General features: G+C 37.1%; 2 protein-coding genes and 1 long non-coding RNA gene across 6 annotated transcripts; all 3 read left to right on the top strand.

Moving 5' to 3' along the window:
- Positions 1–2,100: 2,100 nt before the first annotated feature.
- LOC122011404 (anthocyanidin reductase ((2S)-flavan-3-ol-forming)-like) lies at positions 2,101–4,031 on the top strand. The gene is made up of 6 exons (XM_042567793.1): positions 2,101–2,316; positions 2,407–2,573; positions 2,744–2,947; positions 3,118–3,277; positions 3,377–3,590; positions 3,711–4,031. Exons 1-6 carry the CDS (start codon positions 2,211–2,213, stop codon positions 3,892–3,894), a joined length of 1,035 nt encoding a protein of 344 aa, XP_042423727.1. The 5' UTR covers positions 2,101–2,210; the 3' UTR covers positions 3,895–4,031.
- A 469-nt stretch (positions 4,032–4,500) lies between these two features.
- On the top strand, positions 4,501–6,766 carry LOC122008516. Of its 2 annotated transcripts, none has more exons than XR_006119304.1 (3): positions 4,501–4,735; positions 6,116–6,275; positions 6,360–6,766. It is a non-coding gene; the product is annotated as an uncharacterized LOC122008516 (long non-coding RNA). The 2 variants fall into 2 exon arrangements; XR_006119305.1 differs by having other exon boundaries at positions 6,107–6,275.
- A 13,199-nt stretch (positions 6,767–19,965) lies between these two features.
- LOC122012844 (transcription factor bHLH112-like) lies at positions 19,966–21,870 on the top strand. 3 transcript variants are annotated; one of them, XM_042569502.1, is made up of 7 exons: positions 19,966–20,327; positions 20,437–20,809; positions 20,905–21,015; positions 21,082–21,153; positions 21,292–21,357; positions 21,461–21,511; positions 21,591–21,870. In XM_042569502.1, exons 1-7 carry the CDS (start codon positions 20,095–20,097, stop codon positions 21,744–21,746), a joined length of 1,062 nt encoding a protein of 353 aa, XP_042425436.1. In that variant the 5' UTR covers positions 19,966–20,094; the 3' UTR covers positions 21,747–21,870. The 3 variants fall into 3 exon arrangements, with proteins under 3 accessions (XP_042425436.1, XP_042425437.1, XP_042425435.1); XM_042569503.1 differs by having other exon boundaries at positions 20,434–20,809; positions 21,088–21,153; XM_042569501.1 differs by having other exon boundaries at positions 20,434–20,809.
- Positions 21,871–26,963: the final 5,093 nt, after the last annotated feature.

Raw genomic sequence — 26,963 nt, 5'->3', positions numbered from 1 at the left:
ATTTATTTTTGGGCTATAATCATAAGGTCTGGTCTCAATAGAGATATCTTTCATCTTTTAAACCATGATATTTTCTTTGTATTTCCGATGTAGAACTTTAATTATATTCCTAACAATTTCTTTCTCAACGTCGTTGGGCCCGAGGGCTACTACCTGAGTAGGTGATAATGTGGTTCCGCCCTTGCTTCGAGGCTACCTTCCTCTTTCTTACTTTTTTTCCTTTCTTTTGTTGCAAATCCGACAGCTCTCAAGCCGTCGGAGATAAAACCCAGGTTGGCCATAAAGTAGCTCCGCCCTTACTTATATAGGAATCGAACCCTGATTATTTAGGAAATGCATCCTGTCTCTTATCACTACATAAAAAAAAAATGAGTCAGGTAATATCAAACTTAGGAGGATGTCGCTTCCATGAAAATTTTTCACAGACCACTAGGATAAATCAGGAAGTGCTCATAGTGGACAGTCCAAAAACTCATCTTCTCATAATTGTACACCTATTTGGAGCTCTTACCACCGCATCAAAAAAATAGATCCGCTACCTTAACAACTCCCCTAGAGTCTGCCCCACGAATATGGTAGAGATGTAAATGAACCAAACGGTTCGCGAGCTATTTGAAGTTCAATTCGGTAAAAAGCTCGTTCAAGTTCATTCATTTATCTTATCAAGTCGAGCTCGAGCTCGATTTCGAGCTCGACAGTTTTATCGAGCCGAGATCAAGTTTAAGGATATTCGGCTCGTGAGCTTGCGAACATGTTCATTTATAGGCTCGCGAGCCAAAAAAACGAGACTTAAACCGAGCCAAAAAATGAGCTCTAAAACGAGTAAAAAAACGAGGTCTAAAACGAGCCTTAAAATGAGCTTTAAAATGAGCCAAAAAATGAGCTTTAAAATGAGCCAAAAAATGAGCTCTAAAACGAGCTCTAAAATGAGCCAAAAACGAGCTCTAAACGAGCCCGAAAACAAGCCCGAGCTCGCTTAACGAGTTAGACTCGTTAACTTTGATAATCGAGCTAATAACGAGCCGAGCTCGAACTGTTCGCGAGCTTGATAATTCTAAAACGAGCCGAACTCAAGCCTTGTGATAAAACCTTAATTCGAGCTCGAGCCGTGCATGCTCGAGCCCGAATATAACTTAAACGAGCCGAGCTCGAGCCTAATACTGTTCGGCTCAGTTTGACTCGTTTACATCCCTAGGATATAGAGAGAGGTTCATGCAGGTACACAGGCGTTGAGCACATTATGAGATCGACCATATCAACTATCATATCGATCCCTAATTATTATACCAAAATTATTACGCGTCCATCGTCTGCTACATTTTTACCACTGCATATCAAACTCTAGGTAAGGTGGTTGTGCCCGTGCATGAATGGTTGGTAGATTAAGATGGTTGTGCCCGCGCTGGTTGGTAGATTGTAATTTATCCATAATACCATCACCATTCATTCATATTATAACAATATTGTTATTTTTACATTCAAATGTTGAACGAGAACATATTCTCTGTTTGTGGAACAAAGATCAAATTAGAGACACGTAAAAGGTTATTAATTTAAGATACTTCAAGTTTATTAAAATGCAAAAATTAGAAATTACAAGAAAACGATTTGCATGACTTCCCTTTCCACATTACTCCCCCACGGTCCCACCTAACATTCAGACCTAATTAGTTTTTAGTAGATCGTGAGTTTTTTAATTCCCTTGAACCAAAGGAATTAGAATAGTAGATTTGGCTCTCTATCTATTTGTCTTAAAGCGCGCAATTAGAGAATACTTTTATGTATGCTCCATTAAACAAAATCTTAATTATTCTCAAATAAACATTTAAGAAATTAAAGATATCTTTCGATGAATTTTGATATGGACACATTTCACTTGCGTGACTTCCTTTCTCACTAATTAATTGTTTCCTATATATACTCACTTAAAATGCTTAGAGTTGCTATGAAATTAAATCAAAGGAAGGGATCTTCTTTTTGCTCAAACCTTGTCCTGGTTTTCGATATTCGGGCGGGCGCTGTGGGGTGCCCTTTAGGTGGTTGAGGGGAACGTGATGACCTAACTTTGCATCACAAAGACATGTTAGTATATATATACGTCAGTGTGGTGATTGTTTTCTCCATGCAGTTTATTAATTAGCTGTTTAATTAGGATTCGCTTGACTACGTCCGTAATTAGTGACAGTTAAGAGAGTGCAATATTTGTCAAAATGCCAAGTGCTTGTGTGACTGGAGGCAACGGGTTCTTGGCGTCCGCTCTCATCAGGCAGCTGCTGGAGAAAGGCTACGCTGTGAACGCCACCGTCAGAGATCCAGGTTTAATTAAATCCTTAATTATTTAATTAAGCGTTAATTTAATTAGTTTTATAATCGGTGATTTAGCTAGTTGAGTGAGTAATCGTGCAGGAAATGAGCAGAAGGCCGGCCAGCTGAAGCAGATGCAGAGTCTGGGGACGTTGACCATTTTCCGGGCGAATCTCGAGGAGGAAGGAAGCTTCGACGAGGCATTCAACGGCTGTGATTACGTCTTCCTCGTCGCAGCTCCGGTCAAAATAATGTCGGAGAATCCTGAGGTTAACTACGACGTCTAAAAAACTATTCATTAAAGTGATCGAATGTAAATTAAATTTCTATTAATTTTTTTACAAACTTTGAGAACAAAGTGCAATTTCTGTAAAGTTAAATCTAAAATCCTAGTTGTAGAAGATCTTAAATGCAATTTAATTTTCTATTCCTATTACAGGAGGAGTTGATAAAACCAGCCATCAAAGGAATGTTGAACATGTTTAAATCATGTGTCAAGACTAAGGCAACGCTGAAGCGAGTCATTTTGACATCATCCGCCGCGGCAGTCTCCATCAACCAGCTCGAAGGAGTTAATCTAGTCATGGACGAAGAAGCATGGTCCGATCTTACATTTCTCACCACTACGAAACCTCGAACTTGGGTAAATAACTAATTTATTAACTAAAATTATTCAACAATTAATATTTAATACTCGTATAATATTAACTTTCAGATACGTACTGTTAATATATATTTAATTAATAATAAAAATATATAATTGGTATTATTATGGATGAGAATAATAATGGTACCGTGCGAGTGTGCGTATAGGGATATGCCGTGTCCAAGGTGCTCGCTGAGAAAGAGGCCATAAAGTACGCGGAAGAAAACGAACTGAGCCTAGTGAGAGTGATCCCGTCCCTCATCGTGGGACCTGCCGTGGGTTCGGTGTTGGCTAACAGTACACAACTCAGTCTGTGCTTGTTATCGGGTAAAGAATTTTAATTTTAATTTTAATTTCAATTTTTATGATTTTTATTTTATTTTTAAATAAAGACTTAAGATTATTATTATCATTATTTTTTGGCAGGAAACGAAGGTATGATTCGCGGGTTCCGGCAGATGCAGTGCCTCTCTGGCTCGATCTCAATGGTCCACGTGGAAGACTTGTGCAGGGCCCACATCTTCGTGGCGGAGGAAAAAGTAGCCGCCGGCAGGTACATCTGTTCCGCCGTCAACACCAGTCTGCCGGAGCTCGCATGCTTCCTCCGTATGCGGTACCCGCAGCACCGTCTGACTACAGAGTAATGAATCATTTAATTAAGTAAAAAAAAAATATTTGTTTCAACATTTTTCAAAACCCATTTTATTATTTCCTACGCCATATTTTTTTTTTAAAAAATACATATAATATATAATTGTAGCTGCTCGGACTTGCCCGAAAAGTCGAAGGTGATATTGTCGTCTGAAAAGCTCATCAAAGCCGGTTTTGAGTTCAAATACAGTAAGCTCGAGGACATTTATGACGAAACAATTCGCTCCGCGGAAGCCGTGGGGTTCCTCACTCCAACTGCGAATGGATCTACACACGTTCAAAATGGTGAATAAGATCTTAATTAAAACAATAAAAATTAGGTTAAATGAATAATGCGTGTGTTGTTATGAATGATTTGTGTCGAGTCTATCGACTGAGTTGTATTACCTTTCATCTTTATTATGCAAGTATTCGCTCTGATATTTTCTTACCCTTTTTTTTGTATAATGGGATATACCGCACAATTATAAATCATTTAAATAGTAATTAGTAGCACACAAGTAACGAAAACATGGCTAAAAATTGAATAATTTGAGGGACTGCCGTGCATAAGTTACCTATCGCTATCGGCTGCGAGCTACGAGAGCAGATCTTTTGGTCCGCAAATTGTGGACCAGGGGATAATCTACTACATGAAGATCCTTGATGTGGATGGACCCCATCTTTAAGTAGGTGGAGTCCATCCAAATCAAAAGTCCTCATCAGTAGACCATCCCTTAATCCGTAATTTACCGTACTGGTGAGCTACCGCCAATACGTGCATTCGTTGGAAGCATGAAGTGGGGGTTTGAATCAACTTCTTATACCTGCCTCGGCCCGCCCAAATCAGGCCCAGGTATGATTCCAACGGTAACGGCACTTCGATCCAAATCCTTTTCCTAATACCCTTCTTTAGATCGGAGTGGGCCCGTTTCGGTTTCCCCCAATTGTGCCGCCGATCTTTCGCACTGAGAATTAGGGTTTTGATTAGGTTTGGACCATTGTTTGCACTTTGCAGGCGATTCGTGTGCTTTGGATGATGAGAATTTTAGAAATGCACGTAGGGAGGCAGAGCATTACAGTGTGAGGATCAGTCAGACGCTGGAGGAGCGCGAGGCGAGGCCCATTGTCCACTTGAGGAAATTCAACGATTGGGTGGGTTGCTAGCTCATTTGCAGTTTTTTTTTTACCAATTTTCTCTATAACTTAGTGTTTATCTTCTGTCTGATTGATTTGACAGTCATAGCCGATCTCCATTTTGCTATATTTGTGTAAATTTCCTGAGTTGCATGTATTTTGATTCTTCAATCTATTTCTTAGTTTAACTTTCCATATCTTGGGATCTTGATTATCTATAATAGAAAATGCAAAAAACCAGATTTTGCTTCTTTTTTTATTTATTTTAAGTATCTAGTCCTTCGAACCAACTAATTCGGGAGGTAACCGGTTCAGTATCATAGAAATTTTCCAATGACCATTAAGATAAATCCGGAAGTACTGCAATATTACATTGACAAGCTGACCTTCGCAATGCTTTCCGCCACCATAGAGTTGCACAAACCCCAAACCAGGTACTTCAGCCATGGATTCGTCAACACAACTTTTTCCTCCAAATTAAGCACCCAAGCATGTTCCAGTTGCGAACTGCGATGCTTTGAGTTTCTCCCAAGTCACCATATCACTGCACTGTAGCTCAGGGGATCCTTTAGTAGAAAAAGGTGAAATCATCACCATTCCAAAGGTGAATTTCTTTTGTGGCTCTTCGAGACAGTCTAGTGGCTAGCGCATGAGGTGCTGCCACCATAAGATCTGGGATTCGAATCTCGACTATGCCGGGGTAAATGCCTCTTTCATGTGTCAGCCAGTATTCCAAAGACTAGTAATCACCCATGATTTACATCCTCCGTGTTGGCTCTAGGACGGATTGACGGGGGCACTGAGGCGAATGCAGTCATCTTTTGCCACCTTGATTGGATTCTTTTGTAGGAACAGTATCAATGATGCTTTTGTTCTCACTTCTCAGTTGTTTAGCGATTGGCACATCTTTATTGCAATCTTCAGTATCATGCCAGCAACTGGCTTGTTAATTCAACCTTTGAATAGTATGATTGCTCATATTTACCAGTTCAACTTTATGCCTCTTTTATTAGGCTTGAGGACTCCATTACATATGCTTATCTTCAGGTGGAATTTGCCATTTTTTTGGTGAGAAGCAATCCCTTTTTTGGGCATACCACAAAAATACACCATTAGCACTTAAATGTTTTGGTTTGTTATACTCTTCAATGAAATCTACATCATGATCATCAATCGCTGACCGTATTCAGTTCAATGAGTCTATTTTACTCAAGCTCGGGTATGTTTTTACATTGGTGCCCCACCCTGTCTCAAGTATATTCAACTATTCATCCTACAAAACTAACCTCATTCGTTGCTGCTGTTTTTTAAGTTCTTTATTTTCATTTTAAAACAGTATGGTCTGGATCTTGTGTTTGCAATAAAAACTCACATGAATTTGTTGACAAGTACCTAAAGAGCCTGAGTGAGCTGAACTTACGTGAAGACTTGGTGCACTAGGCGGTGAAATCAGGATCAGAGTAAGATCCTTGTTTCTCAGCTTTCACGTCGCTAAGGTTGGACTGATGCAGGCACATAATCCCTAGAGGAGTGGGATTTGGCGTTCGTGTTGAGGAAGGTAACTAATAAACAACTTTGAAAAAAGATTCATTTCTAACTTCACCTTGTTTTTGATGTTGCAAAAATGTTTTTTTTTTCTCAGACAGGCCGGCCAAGTTCAATTAGGAGGAACAGCAGCACAAACAAAGGAAAAATGTACATTATGGAGGATGACATCGAGTTTTTCAGTATCTGATGTGAATCTTAAGTTCCACCTTGCCTTTTCAACTTACTAGCGAGCAAATAGGCAACTCAATTTTTTTGAATCTTTCGACGTCATGTTTCTGAAGGATTATTATTTTCCTGCACAACTTGAAGCGAACAATCTAGATCAGACCATTTGTGCGTTTACACGGATTGGTTTGTGTAATTGCTATGAGTTAAAGTGTATACCCATTTTCTTGTTAGGTGCCTAAAACATTTGTCATTTTTGTGTATTAATTTGTTTCAAGAGATGCTCAAGTTTGTATGCTGAGACTTTCAAACGGATATACCTAGATTTTAAGAGAACACCTTGTATTATTAGTGGGTGAAATTTCAAAATTTTTCCATCAAGGTTTTATTTATTTTTTTTAAAAAAAATCATTTTACTCATTGATCTTAACAATTATATATATATATATATATATATATATATATATATATATATATATATATATATATACTGGAGATTTTAAGAAATTAGTCAAATTTAAATACACAAAATTAAATTCAACTTATTTGTTAAAATAACTTGAGTTGATAATCTCAGATTGCCAGCAGGGGTTGATTTCTGTCAAATGTTGAGTGTAGACTGATCGAGTAGATAGAGGCCGAGTGGGTAGTATAGCCGACCGGGTGGTTCAGTCAAGCGGACTGAGAAGTTGAGCAGCCCGAGAGGTCGAGCGAATGTGTGACCTAGTTGACGAGCGAGTGGTCAAGCAAGTGAGTGGCTGAGCAGTTGAGCGAGCAAGTAGTCGAGAGAGTATTCGGCCGACCAAGCAAAAAATCGAGCGGTCGGGCGAGCGTGCGGCCGGACGAGCGAAGCAGGCAAGCGGTCAGTCAGGTAGAGCAATAAAGCGACCGAACGAGTGAACGACCGAACGAGGGTGCAGCCGAGCGGAGGATGAGGTCGAGCGAATGGATGGTCGGGTCGGCTCGGCGGAGAAGCCGAGCGGCCGAGGGGGCGATCGGGTGAGCGAACGACCGGCCGGGCAAAGAGGCCAAGCGGGTGAATAGACCTAGGCCTGCAATGACCGCGTTTCCTTGAAACAGATTTGTCCCACTTCTAGTTGTGCTTTGAGATTTACTTGGGTCGTCTGTTTCTCATGATACAACGGTTAACCGTGATTCCTACCAAGCATTGGTGGTTATGGCGAACTGAGTGACACCCGACTGCTATCACGGGCACTCCATCGAGCAAGTGTTGCACGACATAGGAGGAGGGGAACGGAGGTGGAGAGCTACTGCTTCTTCTCTCCTTTTATATAGGAACATCATCCCTTACCAGCATTGAATGGCAAGTAATGGTCATTCAATACCCAGAGATTAATGATAGCCGACGACTATCAATGGTCGACCATTACTATCCAGGAGGTTATGAAAACAATGGTTAATACTTTCATTACCTTCTTGAGCAACAAAAAGAATTCATGTGATGAAATGTTAGTTGTTCCACTTGGGCAAATTTTGCCTCAACCGGTCCGGCATTCGGCGCACATAGGTCGTGCTTGGACATGAGTCAGCATAGTTCAGTGCAATCTGGGCCCTGGATTTGCACCCCCCCTGCGCACCCACGCATGAGAGAGAGTCTTTCCCCATGCATTTGTTTACATCATCAATGCATGAGATCAATATAAACCAACTAATATGCCTTAAAACTTCCAATGTGGGACTAAAGTCTCATTCACGATGGAGAGTTTTTTTCTTCTTCACTACTTCTCCATTCACATATATCCAACAATCCCCCACATTAATGGAGATAGGGTATGTGATAGCATTCAGTAGTTGAGTTCAGTATAAGACAGATAGTTTTACTCTTTGAACCTTCTCTTGTGAAGATCTGTTTGCTTACTGGCTGATAATAGACAAGATATCCTTAACTATTCTATCGCCTGTGCAAGCATTGACATATCTCACCCAAGGCTCTCTATGATACAACTCAGTTCTCATGAGTATGTTCGTTCTTGGCCATGAATATGATGAGAAGTTCTAAGAATTGTGCCTTCAATTCTCTTTAAGCGGCTCCACTTCTTTCTCACATAAGTGATCTCTCTAAGAGTATTCCTCATTACTCTACTTGGATCATTAAAAACTGTATGCTCAACCTCCATCCTTCACTGATCCATTGGGTCGTTCCCCCACAGTGAGCAACTTTGTCGGTACAATTAGATTGTCCATTTGAACCTAGTTCTTAGGATATCCAGTCTGCATAGGTTGGGTTTCCTTTACACTAATATTTATCATTAGCATCAAGCTCATCCCTTACGATGAGCTTACAACTAACTCTCTGTTTAACCCCTTGATTAACGGATCTGCTAGGTTATCCTTTGACTTCATATAGTCAATAGCGATAACTCTCGTTGAGAGTAGTTGTCTAATGGTATTATGTCTACGACATATGTCTAGACTTACCATTATACAGATGACTCTATGCCCGACTGATTGTTAATTGACTATCGTAATGTATATAAATTATCGGCACAGGTTTCGGTCATCTCAGAATATCTTCTAAGAATTATCGTAGCTATTCAACCTCTTCACCACATTTGTTAAGAGTCACAAACTCATATTCCATCGTGGATCTAGTTATTACCATTTGCTTAGAAGATTTCTAGAAAAGGGATGCACCTCCCAGAGTAAATACATATTCACTCATAGATTTAGAGTCTTTTATATCAGATATCCAACTCATATCACTGTATTATTCAATTACAGTAAGATATCTTGTATAGTGCAGTCCATATTCATGAGTATGCCTCAATTACCTCAGTACTCTTGTTATCCCTTTCCAGTGCTCAACACCGGGGTTACTTGTGTATCTACTCAGTTTACTTACTGCGTAGGCTAAGTCTGATCGTGTATAACTGATCAGGTACATTAGACTTCCAATCACTCGAGAGTACTCTATCTGAGAGATACTTTCACCTCAATTTTTCGATAGATGTTGACTTATATCTATCAGTGTATGTACCAACACAGTATCACCATTGATAAATTTCTTAAGAATATTGTCGATATAATGAAACTGACTAAGAACAAGTCCTTTAATTATTCTAAAAATTTTGATTCCTAGAATCATATCAGCTAGGTCAATGTCTTTCATATCAAATCTTGAGTTCAATATGTCCTTAGTGGATTTGATTATCTTATCATTACTCTCAATGATAAGTTTGTCATCTACATATAGACACAAGATAACATATTCATTCTATGTGGCTTTCGTGTAGACACATTTATTACACTCATTATTTTGAATCCACATTCCTTTATGGTATTATCAAATTTCTCATATCACTGCTTTGGTGCTTGTTTTAAGTCATATAATGACTTCACCAATCTACAAACATTATTTTTTTGACCTGCCACAAAAAACCCCTCAGTTTGCTCCATGTAGATTTCTTCTTCTAAATCTCCATTTAGAAAGGATGTCTTCACATCCATCTGATGTATTTTGAGATTCCATAGAATAGTTATAGCCAACAATACTCTAATGGAAGTTATTCTCGGCACGGAAGAATACATATTAAAGTAATCAAGGTCTTCTTGTTGTCGGTATCCTTTGATTACCAATCTGGCCTTATACTTATCAATTGTGCTATCTGACTTCACTTTCTTCTTGAAAATCCACTTGCAACCTAGTGGTTTACTTCCGGGAGGAAGATCCATAAGTTTCCAAGTATGATTTTACAAGATAGATTCTATCTCAAATGTAATTGTCTCTTTCCAGTGAGGTCAATCAGAAGAACTTACTCTTTCTAAGCAACTTCGGGGCTCATTTTCCAATATGAAAGTGATAAAATCTGATCCGTAGGATTTTTCTACCTGAGCTCTTTTGCTCCATCTAAGCTCAACCTCGACTGGTTTATCATCATCTTCTTCACCTTGTGTTTCATATGACCATTTTGAGGAGCTAGTATCCTCTCGGGTCTTATACGAAAACGTATGCTCGAAGAATGAGACATTTCTTTATTCTATTATCGAGTTCTTGTGTATATCCGACATTTGTGACTCATGCACAAAAAATTGTTAAGCACTGCTGTTATGTGCATATCCAATAAATATGCAATCAACAATCTTTAGTCCTATCTTAATCCTTTTCGGATCACATACCAATACTTTGGCAAGACACCTACATTCGAAAATATTTATAAGACAGTTGTCATCCATTCCACAACTCATAAGGACTCTTATCTATTTTCTTGCGGGACGCCTTATTTAAAAGGTAATTAGCTGTAAACACAGCTTCCCCCACATGAACTTTGCCAATCCAGAACTTAATAGAAGAACATTCATCATCTCCTTTAGAGTTTGATTTTTACGCTTAACAACTCCATTTTACTGAGGAGTATAAGGATCTATTATTTCGTATCTGATCCCATGCTCAACGCACAACTCAGCGAACAGTGATACATATTTACCGCTTCGATCACTTCGAACCACCTTAATATTTTTATTAAGTTAGTTTTTAATCTTATTTGTATAGAGAGTAAATTTCTCTATAGTTTCATTTTTACTTCTAAGAAGATATATATAATAGTATTTTATGCTATCATCTACAAAAGTGATGAAATATTTATTATCATCACATGTTAGCATACCTTTTAGGTCTCATACGTCAATGTTGATTAGATCAAGTTGTTCGTTCTTTCAATATGTTGAAAGGATGACCTTGTTATTTTTGCTTCAACACAAATCTCACATTTATGTTTTGGATCAAGGTGGAATGTAGGCATGCTTTGCATGTTTATTAATCTATGTAACACGTCGTAGTTAGCATGTCCTAGTCTATTATACCACAAATATGAAGACTCAAGCATATAAGTAGAAGAACTTTCATTTTTATTTATCTTAGGCTTAATGGTCATTACATTGAGCTTGAATATCACATCGGATACATAGTTTTTCTCGACAAACATTCCATTCTTAGACAATACAACTCTGTCTGACTCAAAAATAATGCAAAAGTCATGCTTGCTTAACAGTGATCCAGACATTAGATTCTTCCGAATATTCAGAATATACAACACATTGTTCAAAGTAAAGTCCTTGCTTGAGATCATCTTCAACACCACTTTTCCTAGGCCTATAATGTCCGAGGTTGCTGAGTTTCCCATGAACAGTTTATCTCCATTGACTTCTTCAAAGTTGTGGAGCAGCTCCGTGTTGCAGCAGACACGTTTGGTGGCACCAATATCGATCCACCATTGCTACGAGTTTAAACCCACCAAGTTCAACTCAGAGACTACAGTGCAAAGGTCATTCATTTCTGGTCCATCGTTCAGGTTGGCATCCTGCTTCTTCTTCGACTTTCTGCACTTTGAAGATTTGTGACCAACTTGGTCACAGTTGAAGCATTTCCCAGATAACTTCTTCCTGTTGATGCCTCATCTGGGTTCCATTTTGGAAGATTTAAGGTTCTTCCTTTCGAGATTTCACAGTGCTCGACCACATTGGCTTTCACAGTAGCCTGAGAGAACGACTTTCTCTTTGAACTCTTGTTATCTTCTTCGATGCGAAGTCTAACAATAAGTTCCTCCACATTCATCTCCTTCTGCTTGTGTTTCAGATAGTTTTTGAAGTCCTTTCATCTAGCATCCACCTGGAAGGTTTCACTCAGAATCATCCCTTTTGAGTGGATCTCGTGCAAGATCACCTGAAGCTCCTGGACTTAGCTGATCACTGTCTTGGAGTCAACCATCTTGTAATCCAGGAATCGGCTCACGATGAACTTCTTTGCCCCCGCATCCTCCGTCTTATACTTCTTGTCCAGGTACTCCCATGGCTCCGTAGTCGTTCTCTTCATGTTAAACATAGCGTACAGCGAGTCGACAAGCAGTTGAGAATGTAGTTTCGGCAAAGAAACTCAGAATGAGTTCATGCCTCCACTGCACTAATGGTCTATGTATCAACATCCTCAGCACTCTTGGGAGGATCGTTGATCAAGAACCGAGCCAGATTGAGCGTGGTCAAGTAGAAGAGCATCTTCTACTGCCACCTCTTGAAGTTCAGTCCATTGAACTTCTCTGACTTTTCCCCATGATTGATTGACACAGTTCCAATTGGGACGGAAGGAGCCTTCATGTATTGAGTCTGTTGCACCTCAAGACTTTATTCTGTGGTCATCTCAACAGAATATGTTCTGTTTCAAGATTGTTGGACAAGTAATCTGCTGGAGATTTTAGGGAATTAGCCGAATTTAAATACACAAAATTAAATTCAACTTATTTGTTGAAATGATCTGAGTTGATAATCTCTAGCTACTAACATGGGCTAGTTTCTACCAAGTACTGAGTGCAGACTAGTCTAGCAGATAGAGGTCATGTGGGCAGTATAGCCAAGCGAGCTGAGAAGCTGATCAGTCTGAGAGGCCAAACGAATGTGCTGCCGAGTTACCGAGCGAGTGAGCGGCCGAGCGAACAAACGGTCGAGCGAGCGAGCGGCTGAGCGAGCAAATGGTCGAGCGAGCAAGCGACCGAGGGAGTATTCGGTTGGTTGAGCAGAAAATCGAGCGGCCGGGCGAGCGTGTGATCGAACGAGCGAAGCAGGCAAGTGGTTGGTAGGATAAAGCAGTAAAGCCATCGAACGAGTGAACGACCATACGGGAGTGCAGCTGAGCAGAGGATGAGGTCGAGCGAATGAGCGAACGAGCGGCCGAGCGAGCAGAGAAGACTAGCAGCCGAGCGGGCGACCAAGTGAGAGAGCATTCGACTGAGCAGAAAGGTCGAGCGGGTGAATGGACCGATGCTTGCGATGGTTGCAGTTTCCTTGAAACAGATTTGCCCCACTTCCGACTGTATTTTGAGATTTACTTGGGATGTTTGTTTCTCAAGATTCAACGGTTAATCGTGATTCCTACCAAACACTGGTGGCACTACGAACTGAGTGGTACCCGATAGCTATCACGGGCACTCCGCCGAGCAAGAGTTGCATGATAGAGGAGGAGGGGAACGGAGGTGGAGAGCTGTTGCTTCTTCTCTGTGTGTCTTGCTTAAGATCATGGTCTCCCTTTATATAGGAGCATCATCCCTTACCAACATTAAATGGCGAGTAATGACCATTCAATACCCAAGGATTAATGATAGCTGACAACCATCAATGGCCGACCATTACTATCCGGGAGGTTACAAAAACAATGGTTGATACTTCTGCTACCTTCTTGAGCAACAAAAAGAATCCACATGGCGAAATGTTAGTTGTTCCACTTGGGTAAATTTTACCTTGACCGATCAAACATTCGGCGCGCGCAGGTCGTGCTCGCACATGAGTCAGCATAGTTCAGTGCAATCCGTAGGTGTGGGCATCGGTCAGTTCGATTTGGTTTGCTCTACCAGAGTTTGATTTTTCGGTTTTCAATTTGAAAATATTTGGTCTGAAACCAAACTAGTTTTTATTACGGTTCGGTTCATTTTTTATAATACAATCTATTTTTTCGGTCAGTTATATATGATTTTAATACTTAATTGAACTAATTATGTGTGATTGTAAATATTAGTTTTAAAGACAGAAAAATAACACTAGATAAAAATTATGAGTTTAATTTAAAATGAAAACCAAAATCTAAAAAAATTAATATTAAAATTTTATTACGAACTAATATTAATATGATATATCATTTGATTAATGTAATACAAAATATAGACTTTCACTTAACCGCAATAAAACATAAATTGTTCCAATGTCAAATAAAACATAAATTGTTCTAATATCAAAGAAGTAATTTTAATAATTAAATAAGATAATTTATTACTACTAAATATAAAAAAATATTAAAGGCTCAAATGTATGATTTATAGCTTATAAAATATGAGTAAATTATTAAAAATCCAAATATATGTCCAATATTTCAGAAAGAGTGAAAATGTTATTGGAAAAACTTGACAAAAAAAAATCGAAAAGAAAATTTATTTGATTTGTTTAGCCGGTTCAATTTTTTCGATTTGATCGATTTTTTCAGTTCGATCGATTTATGTCCACCCCTAGCAATCTGGGTCTTAAATGTACACCCTCTACATACCCACACATGAGAAAGAGTTTTTTTTTCATATATTTATTTACATTATTAATACGTATAATTAATATAAACTAATTAATATACTTTGAAACTTTCAATATAAAACTAAAATCTCATTAAAAAAACTTCTTTCTTTCTATTATTTCTTTATTCATATATATCTAACATATGGTACATGGATATTTAAGATTTATTTTTTCCCACTATGATGTTTGAAGTCTGAGAAACTTCAATCTTATTAATTTGCATCTGAACCCTTGTGATAAGTAAAGGTGAGCTTTTTAAGCTTTAAAGGACATGAGACAAGCCACTCTCTCGACTCTTCTTCGAGTGGATGCCAACCTGAACTGCTTTAAGCCTTTAACGCGTACACGAGCAACACAAATAATGACCTTAAATTAAAAAATAATAATAATAATAATACTAAAAAGAATTAGCACTACCAAATCATGATTTGGGTTTGACTTCTCCGACCTAGGAAGAAGACTTTTTTCCTACCGCTTTTGAAGGAATAACTAATGGTTGTAGTCGTCGGTGGTGTTGCGTTGACTTTCATTGACATTTGGAGGACCCTCGTCTATAAAGTAATGGTAGGTATTAGGTTACAGTTGTAAGGTGGCAATCGAATAGAAGATCTAGTGGAAACCGTGTTATCTATAAATAATGTTAAAATTTTTGATCAATTGTTTGAATGTAAATAGTATTATAATTTGTCCTTGTTGTACGAGTCAACTCCACCATTTAAACAAGTCTCATGACTCGTGAGATTGAAAGTTCTAGGAAATTATCATCAGTCCCATCAAACCTACTATGCTTAATTTCTAAGATGATATCTAGGAGAATATGATGTCACGATAGGATATAGATTATCATTTAAATATTCATGATTCGATCTCTAATTATATTATATTTGTAAGAATTTTTCTTTCAAATGAAGGACGTACTCAAATGATGTTGGACTTTTAGACTGGTCGTCATATGTGCTTCCTAATTTACCCTGATGGTCGGTATAAAACTTATGTTGGATCGGACCGTTCACCCCAGAGATAGCCAAGGCTAACTGGGTTATTTTTTTTATTTCTAAGATGCCCCCTCATACATCAGTCACTACTCCAAAGACTAGTAGTCACTCATGATTTACCTTCTCTGTATTAGCCTTAGGACGGATTGACGGGGCACTGAGGGCGAGCGTAGTCACCTTTTGCCACCTTAATTTCTAAGATACCCCCAAGCTATAGTACACGGTAGGGCATCCAAATTGCCACCTAAGTACTTGTAATTTGATTTTCAGCTATAGCGTACTTATAAAAAAATTTCTTTCAAATGGGTTATGCAATCAAAGGATGTTGGACTTCTAGACTGACCGCTATGAGCGCTTCCTGATTTACCTTAATGATCGGTGGAAAATTTTTATAAGACCGGACTGGTCATCTTAGCACTCGTCAATTAGAGTAATTGAATTTACCATTTTTTTTTTAATTTATAAGACAATAATATGAATATATGCAAATTAAAATTAAAAATGACAAGATTAATATTGGTTGAGTTATCCTTTTACCTTTGTTTGGATGGGATGAATGAAGGTTATTAACGGAGGGGGAAGGGAGAAAAAGGAAAAAAGAGTAAAGTATTTATATTCTCCGTAGTTCAGAAGGAGAGAAAGTTCATTAACGTAAAATATATTACTGTATTAGGGAGGAAAGTGAGGATAAGCAATGTTAAATATATAAAGTTTTAAATTATTCTCACTTTTGTTAAAAACTTATCCGTTCAAGAACTTAGTGCATCTTGTATATATTTATTGGTTAAGACCTACGCATTCAAGTAATTTTAGCACATTTGTTAATTTTTAAGATGATATCTCCGAGATTATGATGTCACGATAGGATATCTAGATTATCATTTAAATATTCATGATTCGATCCCTAGCTATATCAGATTTATAAGAATTTTTTTTCCAAATGAAGGGCACAATCAAAGAATGTTGGGCTTTTGGACTGATCGTCGTGTGCACTTCCTAATTTATCCTGGTGGTCGATAGAAAACTTATGTGGGGCCGGGCCGTTCACCCAGGGATAGCCAAGTTAACTGAGATTATTTTTTTTTTATTTCTAAGATGCTCCCTCATACGTCAGTCACTACTCCAAAGACTAGTACTCACCCGTGATTTACCTTCTCTGTATTGGCCCTAAGACGGGTTGGCGGGGCGCTGGGGACGATCGTAGTCGCCTTTTGTCACCTTAATTTCTAAGATGCCCCCAAGCTATAGTGCACGGTAGGGCATCCAAATTGTCACCTAAGTACTTATAATTTGATTTTCAGCTATAATGTATTTATAGAAATTTTTCTTTCAAATGGGGTATACAACCAAAGGATGTTGGACTTCTAGACTACCCGCTATGAGCGCTTCCTGATTTACCTTAGTGGTCGGTAGAAAATTTTCATAAGATCGGACTGGTCATCCCAAAACTGGTCAATAAGACTAACTGAATTTATCAATTTTTTTTAAAAATTTCTAAGACCATAATATGAATATATAAAAATTTAAATTTAAAATGATAAGATTATTATTTGTTGAGTTATCCTTTTAGCTTTGTTCGGATGGGGTGAATGAAGGTTATTAACAGAAGGGGAAGGGAGAAAAAGGAAAGAAGAGTAAAGTATTTATATTTTCTATAGTTCGGAGGGAGAGAAAATTCATTAACTTAAAATATATTACCGTATTTGGGAGGAAAGTGAGGATAATCAATATTAAATATATAAAATTATACAATTATTCTCACTTTTGTTAAACTTATCCATTCAAGAATTTAGTGCATCTTGTATATATTTATTGATTAAGACTTACGCATTCAAGTAATTTTAACACATTTGTTAAAGTCGACATCGAAGTTACTGTTGGTGTCAACGTCGGCATTAACATCAACGTCGATGGAGTGCGAGCATTGGGTGGTACGAATCCGACGGTACAAGTATTTTTCATTGTGATGTAAAAAATATTTAAAATAATAATTTTTAAATTAATATAATAAAATAGGGATAAAATTAGAACATAAATTTTTTAATTTTCTTTACCTATCATTATACTCCAAATCGAACTGTAAGGAACTTTTTTTTTTATTTTAAGGGGAAGGAAAATTAAAATTTTGTAGCTCACTTCTTGTAAGATTTTAAATTTCCCTTTACCGCCTTTACCCTCTCATTCCTTTCCCGCACCTAATAGTAAAAGGTTTTATCTTTTAATAGATATACTACTTTTTTTTAATCTATTTTAATAAAAAAAACTGTAAGTAAATTTATATTTTACTCATATTGTTTACCGTACAAAAAGTTTTATGTTTTTGTAATACACTATTTGCAAACTAACTTCTATAGCATTCATTATTTTTCAACTTATAAAGTTTTTTTTAATTCATATAAAATTAAAATATGAAAGATCTCATTTGTCCATCTTAAACCACAAACTATTTTCAAAAAATAGAAATTTTGTTGGTAAATCGTGCTTAATTGGGGAGAAATGTTAATTGTTAAACCAAATTAAAATTAAAGCATGATATAATACAAAATAACATTAAAAAAAACTTAGAAAATAAAGGAACATGTCAATAGAAATTCAGAGATGCAATTACATGGTTGGGTTAAATAACTAAGTGAGATCGAGGAGTGTGAGCGGTCAATCCGTCAAATCGATCAATCTGTTAATATCGATCTAAATTAAATTTAAAAAAAATCGTCAGATATAGGATCAGATGTAAAATTCTGATATTATCCGATATAATAGGGTCGAATAGTTTTTTATCCCAATAATCAAACCAACCTGATCCATGATTATCCTTACTTACGATAAGTTACTATACGTTATATCAGCTACTATCGATAAGCTGCTACACATTGTAGTAACTACTGTCGATTAACTGCTACACCGTATAATGAGTAATGTCTATTATCATTTTAAAATATTTTATTATTTTATTATATTTATATTTATATTTTATATCTCATTAGATATAGAGTCGAATATCTAAATAATTGACAATCCATTGGATATTTGATACATAAGAACTGTTGAATATAGGACCGAATGTATATCATGATATTACATTATTTGAACTAATAGGATCGGATAATTTTTTATCCGAATAATTAAATCAATCCGATCTACAATCACCCATTAATAATAAAATAAAATTTATCCTTTTATTAAATAGGGCCAGGCTCTTCAATGCACGACTTATGACACGACACGGATTTGTGCTATTTTTTTTGGATTTGGAGGAGCAAACTTCGCGATCGCCTCACCTTTTGACTCGTGGCTCTTACTGCGGGGCCTTGCCGTCACCGGCACGCGTGCTCTTGTCGGGGCCCACGTTGACTCCCCGCGGTCGTATCCAATGTCGTCAGGTCAGCGTGGGGGCGCTTTCATATATATAAATATACGTATTTAATTATTTTCATTTATTTTATTAATTAACGTTTTAGGCCATCTCTACTCGTTAGACCTCTGTAGAACTCGATTATGGATTGTTTTTGAGACATTGATTTTTTTTTTTATCATAATCATATGTCAGTTAATTCATGGCCATTAACAATTAATCGCATGCTCTACATCCACCAAGAAAATTAAATCGGAGAATCTATGGTAGGTCAAAAGGCAAGGATAGACTGATAGTACTGTTATGAAGGATAGGAACGGCTGTCTAAAGACCTCTTTAGGTATTGATAAAACTTAATTATACCAAGACACACATGATCTCGTGAAGGGTGTCTACATCATTCACCCACAATTAAATCTTAGAATTATTTAGGCGAATCTTAAACAAACATATTATAGTTAACTAAACATATACCCCTAAATTGTGATTAATTCTTTTTGCCACACCTATAACCATAACTTTTGTGGGACCTTTATGATCTATTTAGACTAATCAATTTCACATTGACTTCATGAAGATCTATGTAATATTATATATATCATCTTCTCGTTGTATAACTATTTCTTAAATATTTACACATTTTGCATAATTTAGAATTATATATCCATATTTCTCACCTAGATATTTTATATGTAAGGGTTAGCATTCCAATTCTAACAAAGACTAATTTTGAAGGTCAACTCCTGAATGTGTGACAATTTGAAGACTTATCCTCCAACCAAATAGTAGGGAGCCCCTATGGATTAGCGTAGTTGGTACTTGTATAAGTATTTGCTAGAATAAAATTTGGGGTCAATTCTCAACGGGTGTGAAAATATTTTGATAGTTGGATGCCTAACCTCCCATAGTCCCATGAAAAAATTCACTGCATTAGGACACAATGTCCATCGTAATTTATCTCTTCTAGAGTGTATGAGCCCGTCCTGAATAAGACGCGACGACTTCACTTTTTGCTGCAATAGCAGCCCTCATGGTGATTTCTCCGCAAATAATTCCACAGAAATTTCGTCCCACTCTTTTATATATATATATATATATATATATATATATATATATAATGTATGTATATATCTTCAGCTGTGCTCATCCAACCAAACCTACTCCACAAACAGCACCAACTCTTCACCTGATGATCATCCACAAGCAATTTCAGATGATTGATTAGGTGTTGATCCAAACATCAACACATCGCCATGGCAGACCAGTTCCAAGCAACAGCACCAAGTTGCACCAGCACCAGCACCACCTGGTGGAGAACTCCCACCACCACCGGCTTCGACATCGCCTGCCGATCCGATGAGTCGCCGGCCTCCATCTCCAGCAGCTCCATCACCTTCCAGGACATCCAAAGCAGCTCCCATGTCTCAGCCCCCATGTTACTTGACATGGATTTAGGCCTCTCTTCCGACTGGAACCAGCCTTTCTTGTAAACAACCATATATCGATCATTTTTCCTTAATGAATATAATTATAATCAAATTAATTAATGATCGTATGATCAGAAGTAATTATATATTAGTGTTCTTTTGCAGTAGCAACAGCGGCAGCAGTGGAAGAGCTCAAGAACACCAAAACAGCTTCCAGGCCTTGCTGCAGGAGGACATGATCTCGAGGCCAAATCTAGAGCTCAACCAAATCCAGAATATCGGTTGCTTTGCATCCAATAACCTGATCAACAGCGGGCTGCCTTCGATCGACTATGAATCAATACTGCAAAATTCTGAAGTGAGATTAGCACAGTTCATGAAGGCTTCATCACCTTCGCCTCCAAAGCAACAACTGCAGTTCTCTAATGAGACCCCCTTTTGGAATCCATCGGCTAGTAGTGGTATTAGTACTGCAACCAACCAGGCACACTCAATGATCCTCCAAAATCAAACCTCAAGTTTCAGTCATAATCATTTCAAGGTCAGAAATTAATCTGAAGAAAAGTACTAGATTTGAGATTAATCACTGGCATGTGTTTAATTATGTTTAAACGCGTATATATTTTGTTTATGTAGAATAATGTTCCAGGCCTTGGGGTGCCATCGTCCATGGCGAAGAGAAGTGGCAGTGAACCAGCACTCAAGAAACCAAATTTAGAGACTCCATCGCCATTGCCAACTTTCAAGGTAAATCTCCCATCTATGTGTTTGCTTAAGGATCGATGACTTGTATAAAACAAGAACTTTGTGTAGATGCAGGTGAGAAAAGAGAAGTTGGGAGACAGAATCACTGCCCTCCAGCAAATGGTTTCGCCTTTTGGAAAGGTGAGTAAGCTTTCCCTTGAGCTTTCGAACATGAATTTCTTTCTCCATCCAATTCTTTACACTTTAAACTACAGTTTAATTTCATACTTACATATCTTGTTCAATTGCCTCTTTTTTCTGGCTTTCCTCCTTTTGTAGACCGATACTGCATCAGTACTCCATGAAACGATCGAATACATCAAGTTCCTTCACGACCAAGTTCAGGTAAACAAAGACTCTCTCAAACAAATTATGCAAGTTGTTATTATTATCATTGCATATAAATCTTTCCATCTTTTACTGAACATATATATGCAATGTGTTTTAGGTTTTAAGTGCTCCCTACTTAAAGAACAGCCATCAAAACCAGCAAATTGAGGTAACTAAACTCTATCTACATTCTGATCGTTTAATTGATTTTAATTAGGCTTAATAACTATTTGAATTTTGATATGCAGAGCTTGCAGAAATCAACAGAAGATTGTGAAGCACAAAATGATGTAGATCTCAGAAGCCAAGGGCTGTGCCTTGTTCCAATCTCAAGCACTTTTCCTGTTGCCAATGACATTCCTACTGATTTCTGGAACCCGACATTTATAGGCAATTTTAGGTAGGTAATTAATTAGATTGTGTAATAAGAGGAAGGAGAATTAACTCCTCTACAGGAAGAATATTTTGCCATAGAGAAGGTAAGAAAATGACTCAATAACTACATTCTACATTCTGATACTTTTAGTACACGGGAAGGAAAGAACAGCAGTGGTGGTGATATATATATATATATATTGATGAGAATTAATGATGTGAGGATGGAAATGGAGGAATAATTCATGGTTGAAGGGAATTGAATATGGCAGATTGCTGTTGGATAGTGACCTGAGAGAAGGAAATTAGCACCACTTCTTTCTTTCTTTTCTAAAGAAATAGAATTGTCAAAGGGAATAATGATCAATAAGAACAAGTGTGTGGCCTGGGTCATGTCTCAACTTTTATTTATTTATTATTAATTTGAGAAAAATAAAAAGAGATTTTCAGTCTGTTAATTATTATTCTGATGTCTCAGTGGAAGTCAGAGGGTGAACCAATTGGCTTTTTGTTCGGTCGCTTTTGTCTATCTGAAGGAGAGCTTTCAATCGACTCACTTGTCGCCAATACTTTTTGTGCTGTCCACAGCATCACCATCGATCGCAGTCCCAGTGTGTAGCATTCGTTTTGGATAGGTTGAGCAAGGTTAAACCTAAACGTAAAATTAGGCTAGGTAATTAGGTTTTAATTAAGATCACTAATACCATGATCGAAACTTAGGAGATAATGGCGATGGTAGATTCTGATGATTGTTTGACGGTCCCACTGCCCATTATCGTTTGTCTATCTTCCCAAATATGCAACGACAGAGAAGAATGATTTTTCTTGAAGGTAGTGATGAAGGTGTCTTCGTTAGCAAATTTGATATTCTCCTCGCAAGGTAAAGAAGGAAGAGTGGCTAGCGTCTTCAAGCGTGGCCAGCTCCTGGCCCTGAAAGAGAGAGAGGGAGAGCAGCGGAAAGCGAAGTTGCTGGTTGAGCGATGGTGAAAGAATGCTCAGTGGGTTTTGTGCCCAGCGAAAAGTAGTTCCCGAGCTATTTAAATCTCGGTTTCGAGTTATTATAACTAAAAATTAAGTTCATTTAACTTTTAAACGATTTATTTTGAACTGACCTCGAGCCATTTATAAACTATTTAATTTTATTATAAATCAAACTCAAGCTTAAGAATTAAAACTTAATCAAACTTAAACTTAGAGGAAAATGAACTAAGTCAAACTAGTCCAGCATTTAGTAACAGACTTATTTCGTCGCTAATTGATTTATTCCATCGCTAATTGCAATTAGCGACAGATCATATTCTATCGTTTAGATTTTTGTCGCTGACATTTTTTACAATAGAAAATTTAAATCTGTCGTGCTAATTAGTGACAGCTTATATATTTCGTTGGTATATATAGTGACAGAACTAATTAATTCCATCGCTATATTCCGTAAGATGATTAATGATAGATTCATTTAAATTCATCGTTAATATTCAGAATGAAATTTAAATTCTATTTATCGAATTAGCAACGAAAACTAAAATTTCGTCGTTAATTAGTGACAGATTTATATATATCTGTCGTTAATTAGTGATGAAATATTAATATTCGTCGCTAATTCGATAAACAGAACTGGTTGATGGATTAACAATGAATGATAAAATTTGTCACTAATCTTCATTAAAAAAATAACAAAATTTTCTCATTTTCATCTATTTTCCCTGTTTACATCGAAATATAATCAAATATAATAAACATCATATCAACAAACTGACAAATACAGTAAATCATTACAAAAAATTATTTAGAGGGTATTTGACTGAGCTTATAAGTTCTCTAAAATAGCTTATAGCTGTTTTGGAGCTTATAACCTCTTCAAATTTGTTTGATAAATTTTTTTTTAAACAGCTTATAAGCTGTCAAAATAAGCTGTTTTGGACCTTATAAGATGTTTTTAAAAAAGTATGGAAGACCCTACTTTTTTTTAAAAAAATCTTATTTTAATAATTTTTTCTCTAAAATATCCTTATATAATTTCATAAATCCTCATCTTATTCTCCGTATCTTTTTATAAGCCTAACAAACTCACAATCCAATCCAATCCAATCCAATCCAATGAATACAAACTCACAACACAAAATCACATTAACAATTATTCATATCAACAACAATACAATCCAGACACAAAAAAAAGATAACTTCTAAAACTAATAGAATCTAATGAAAGTCCTGATACATCCAAAATAATGATACAAAATTCAAATCATTCATACAAGACATCCTGATAAAAATCTAATATAAAATATAAAAATATATATATACCTCACTTTAGATTTAGGATATTTGGATATTATCATAAAAATATACAACATTTGAAAATGATCATAGAAAATTATAATACAATTAGAGATGCATATAATTAAAAAAAATAATAGCAATATTTTTGACTGAATTACAAAGAAAAATTAAAAATTAAGATAAAGGATGACATACCTCAAAATAATCTGTTGGAGCAATTCCAATGGTCCGTGCGACCATGTATTTTGATATTTGGGCAAAGAGTTTAAGTTAGGTTTATCCTTGTTATTTGATATGTGTATGTGAGTGTGTAGGTTTGCAGGATACACATATGACTCAGCTTGATAGCTTCGAGTCCTGTGAATGATGGAGCATCCGAGGGACCGTGGACAAGGCAGCAAGGACAAGGACCGAGGGAAGCGACTTCAAGGCATACGCGAAGGATGACATTGGGGACGAGCCGCAGGCTTGAATGCATCCGAGGGACTAGAGCTAAAAGAAGTAGGCTTGAAGGCAAGAGGTCAAGGCTGCAACGAAGAGTCAAGTTACTCGTAAGGGTGAGGGTCCGAGTGCTGACAGACTGTAGTCGGGGCACAGTCGACTGATGGAAATGGAAGTCGATTGGTACAGTCGACTGAGAGTGAACAGAATGCTTCTGTTCGCTCGGCCAGTGTGGAGCAGTTGACTGGTATTTTCACCAGTCGACTGATATCGAGACGTTGGATTGTAACGGTTGAATCTTCATAGAAGGCAGTCGACTGACACTTTCACCAATCCACTGGTAGGTGGAGTTTTCTAACTCGTGGTCTATATAACCAAGGCTTGGAAGCTTGGTTAAGGTTGACGAAATTAGTGGTGGTTAACCCTAATTAGTAGTCAACAAGTGCTCAAGAGTTCTTTGTATTCCAAGAGGTCTTGGTTAGTGTTGTGGTGATGTTTCTCCACCCATAAGGAGGCTTGAGATAGCCGGAGTTTGCCGGGAACTAATCCACCGATGGATTGAGGGATCGTCCACCTTATAGACAGCCATGGAGTAGGAGCCTTAATCTCCAAACCACGTTACATCGACGTACATTAGTTTGCTTATTCTTTCCTTATTGTCTTTATCTTTTGTATTCGTATTTGTTTTTGTATTATTCCGCTGCGCAACTAACGAATACCTAAGAAGCGATTGATTTGGGGGCGCCGTTTATCCAACCCCCCTTCTAGCCGGTCATACAAGATCCCCAACATAATCTACTCAGCAAGAGGATGGTGAGGATCCATAGTCTCCTAAGACTCCAAACGATGTGGGCACGACATCTATGAATCCGGAGAGAAAACACCGTTGCAAACGCTTACATATGATGAACTATCTCCTCAGTTTAAGTCTATTGCTCACACATCTCCTGTGCCTCTGTGCCCCTCTTAACCATCATCTCCTCCAATGATAAGAATTTAAGTTAGTAAATCCTAATTTTCCTCCCGCAATGCTTGTACCTCACTACATAAGGATGAGGAACTAAGACGACCCCTAATCCCTAGAGCCCTCATCCACTCAAAGACAACTTTGGCCTCAGAGCCAAGCCTGTAGAGGGAGGTCTTCTTCCTTCCACCGATGATATCATAATAAATGTCATTAATCTCATTGATGGAAAGAGGTTGTGACCCTCTCCCTCTGCTCTAGGCTGAGATACCTGTGCAACTTTAGTGGGCATCATTTTCTATGTCAAAATAATGATTTTATTTATCTCTACATAAAATCTACAAATATATTCACAAAAGTTAATATTCTTATGTTAATTTTTAAGGAATGTTGATTGAAAAATGACTCATCCTTTTTTTTTTTTATAGGTCTTACTAAATACCTCCCAACAAGTGGCATATCCTTGTAATTCAATAACCTGTGTACTAAGAATGTAAGTACATTAAAACTAATAAAAATATATATATATAAGAAATTTTTATATAACTAATTAATTTTAAACTTATCAAGTCAAAGATATGCTCCATGATAAAACGAGATCTAGCAGTATACCTTATGGATATGATGTTGGGCCCAACATGCTCTGAATTGCTATTGCCTCGAGCAATCATTGAATTGGACTGTCAATGCTGGTTAGCCCAAATGGCTCTCTAAACCTATCAAACTGCATCAGGGACCTCGGTGGACTGGTGACCTTCTGCCTCTACTTGTATAACATATGTTCTTGTACAGTTTATAGTAGTAGTTATTCTAAATTTTTTTAAAATTAGCCTCGTGACCCTCCTTCCAAACATACCTCTTCTACAACAATAGATTTTGAAAATTAGTATCACGTTAATTTTAAACTATAAAATAAGTATTATATTCAAAATACTTACAAAAAATTCACAATAATAGAAGTCCTTCATGTTCTAGTCTACAAGCCTCCATGTAGTACAAGATGAGGATAGTCATTCTTTAAACCTCTTGGATATGCACGTTACGACCTAATGGCTATCTAGGATAAAGCTACACGAAAAAAATATCATGTATGAGATATATGTGATAAATAAAATGAAGATTAAATATTAGAATAATTATTAAATAGATAAATAATTACCAATCACCAATAACCCTTAAAACAAGATAGTCACCATGTGCTCTATGTCCTGGCTACATGACTATGTATGTAAAATCATAGTATAAAACATACACATTTGAAATAATAATAATTAGCAAATTTGAAATAATAATATCTGCTAATTAGGGAGATGATTTTTTTTAGGTCAAGGTTGACCTGGTTGACCCGACTCGAGGTGACTTGACTCGAGTTGTATTTTGATGTTTGACTTGGAAGATTGTCGGTGCAACCTTAGGTCAAGGTTGACCTAGTTGAGTTGCATGTCGATGTTTGACGAGAAGAGAGTTGTATTCTTGATGTTTGACAAGAATAGGTGTTTGGGAGATTGTAGGTGCAATCTTAGGTCAAGGTTGACCTGGTTGACCTGATTCGCGAAAAGTC

Source organism: Zingiber officinale, chromosome 8A (assembly GCF_018446385.1).
Source record: "Zingiber officinale cultivar Zhangliang chromosome 8A, Zo_v1.1, whole genome shotgun sequence".
NCBI classification, from domain to species: Eukaryota; Viridiplantae; Streptophyta; class Magnoliopsida; order Zingiberales; family Zingiberaceae; genus Zingiber; species Zingiber officinale.
The sequence above is the reverse complement of the archived record's forward strand: the minus strand, read 5'-3'. Positions and strand labels throughout refer to the sequence as shown.

Coding starts and splice junctions, on each gene's coding strand:
- LOC122011404 (XM_042567793.1), top strand. CDS start 2,211: ATGCCAAGTGCTTGTGTGACTGGAGGCAACGGGTTCTTGGCGTCCGCT. Junction 2,948..3,117: donor CTACGAAACCTCGAACTTGG/GTAAATAACTAA, acceptor GTGTGCGTATAG/GGATATGCCGTGTCCAAGGT. Junction 3,591..3,710: donor CAGCACCGTCTGACTACAGA/GTAATGAATCAT, acceptor ATATAATTGTAG/CTGCTCGGACTTGCCCGAAA.
- LOC122012844 (XM_042569501.1), top strand. CDS start 20,095: ATGGCAGACCAGTTCCAAGCAACAGCACCAAGTTGCACCAGCACCAGC. Junction 20,328..20,433: donor GACTGGAACCAGCCTTTCTT/GTAAACAACCAT, acceptor GTTCTTTTGCAG/TAGCAACAGCGGCAGCAGTG. Junction 21,512..21,590: donor ATCAAAACCAGCAAATTGAG/GTAACTAAACTC, acceptor TTTGATATGCAG/AGCTTGCAGAAATCAACAGA.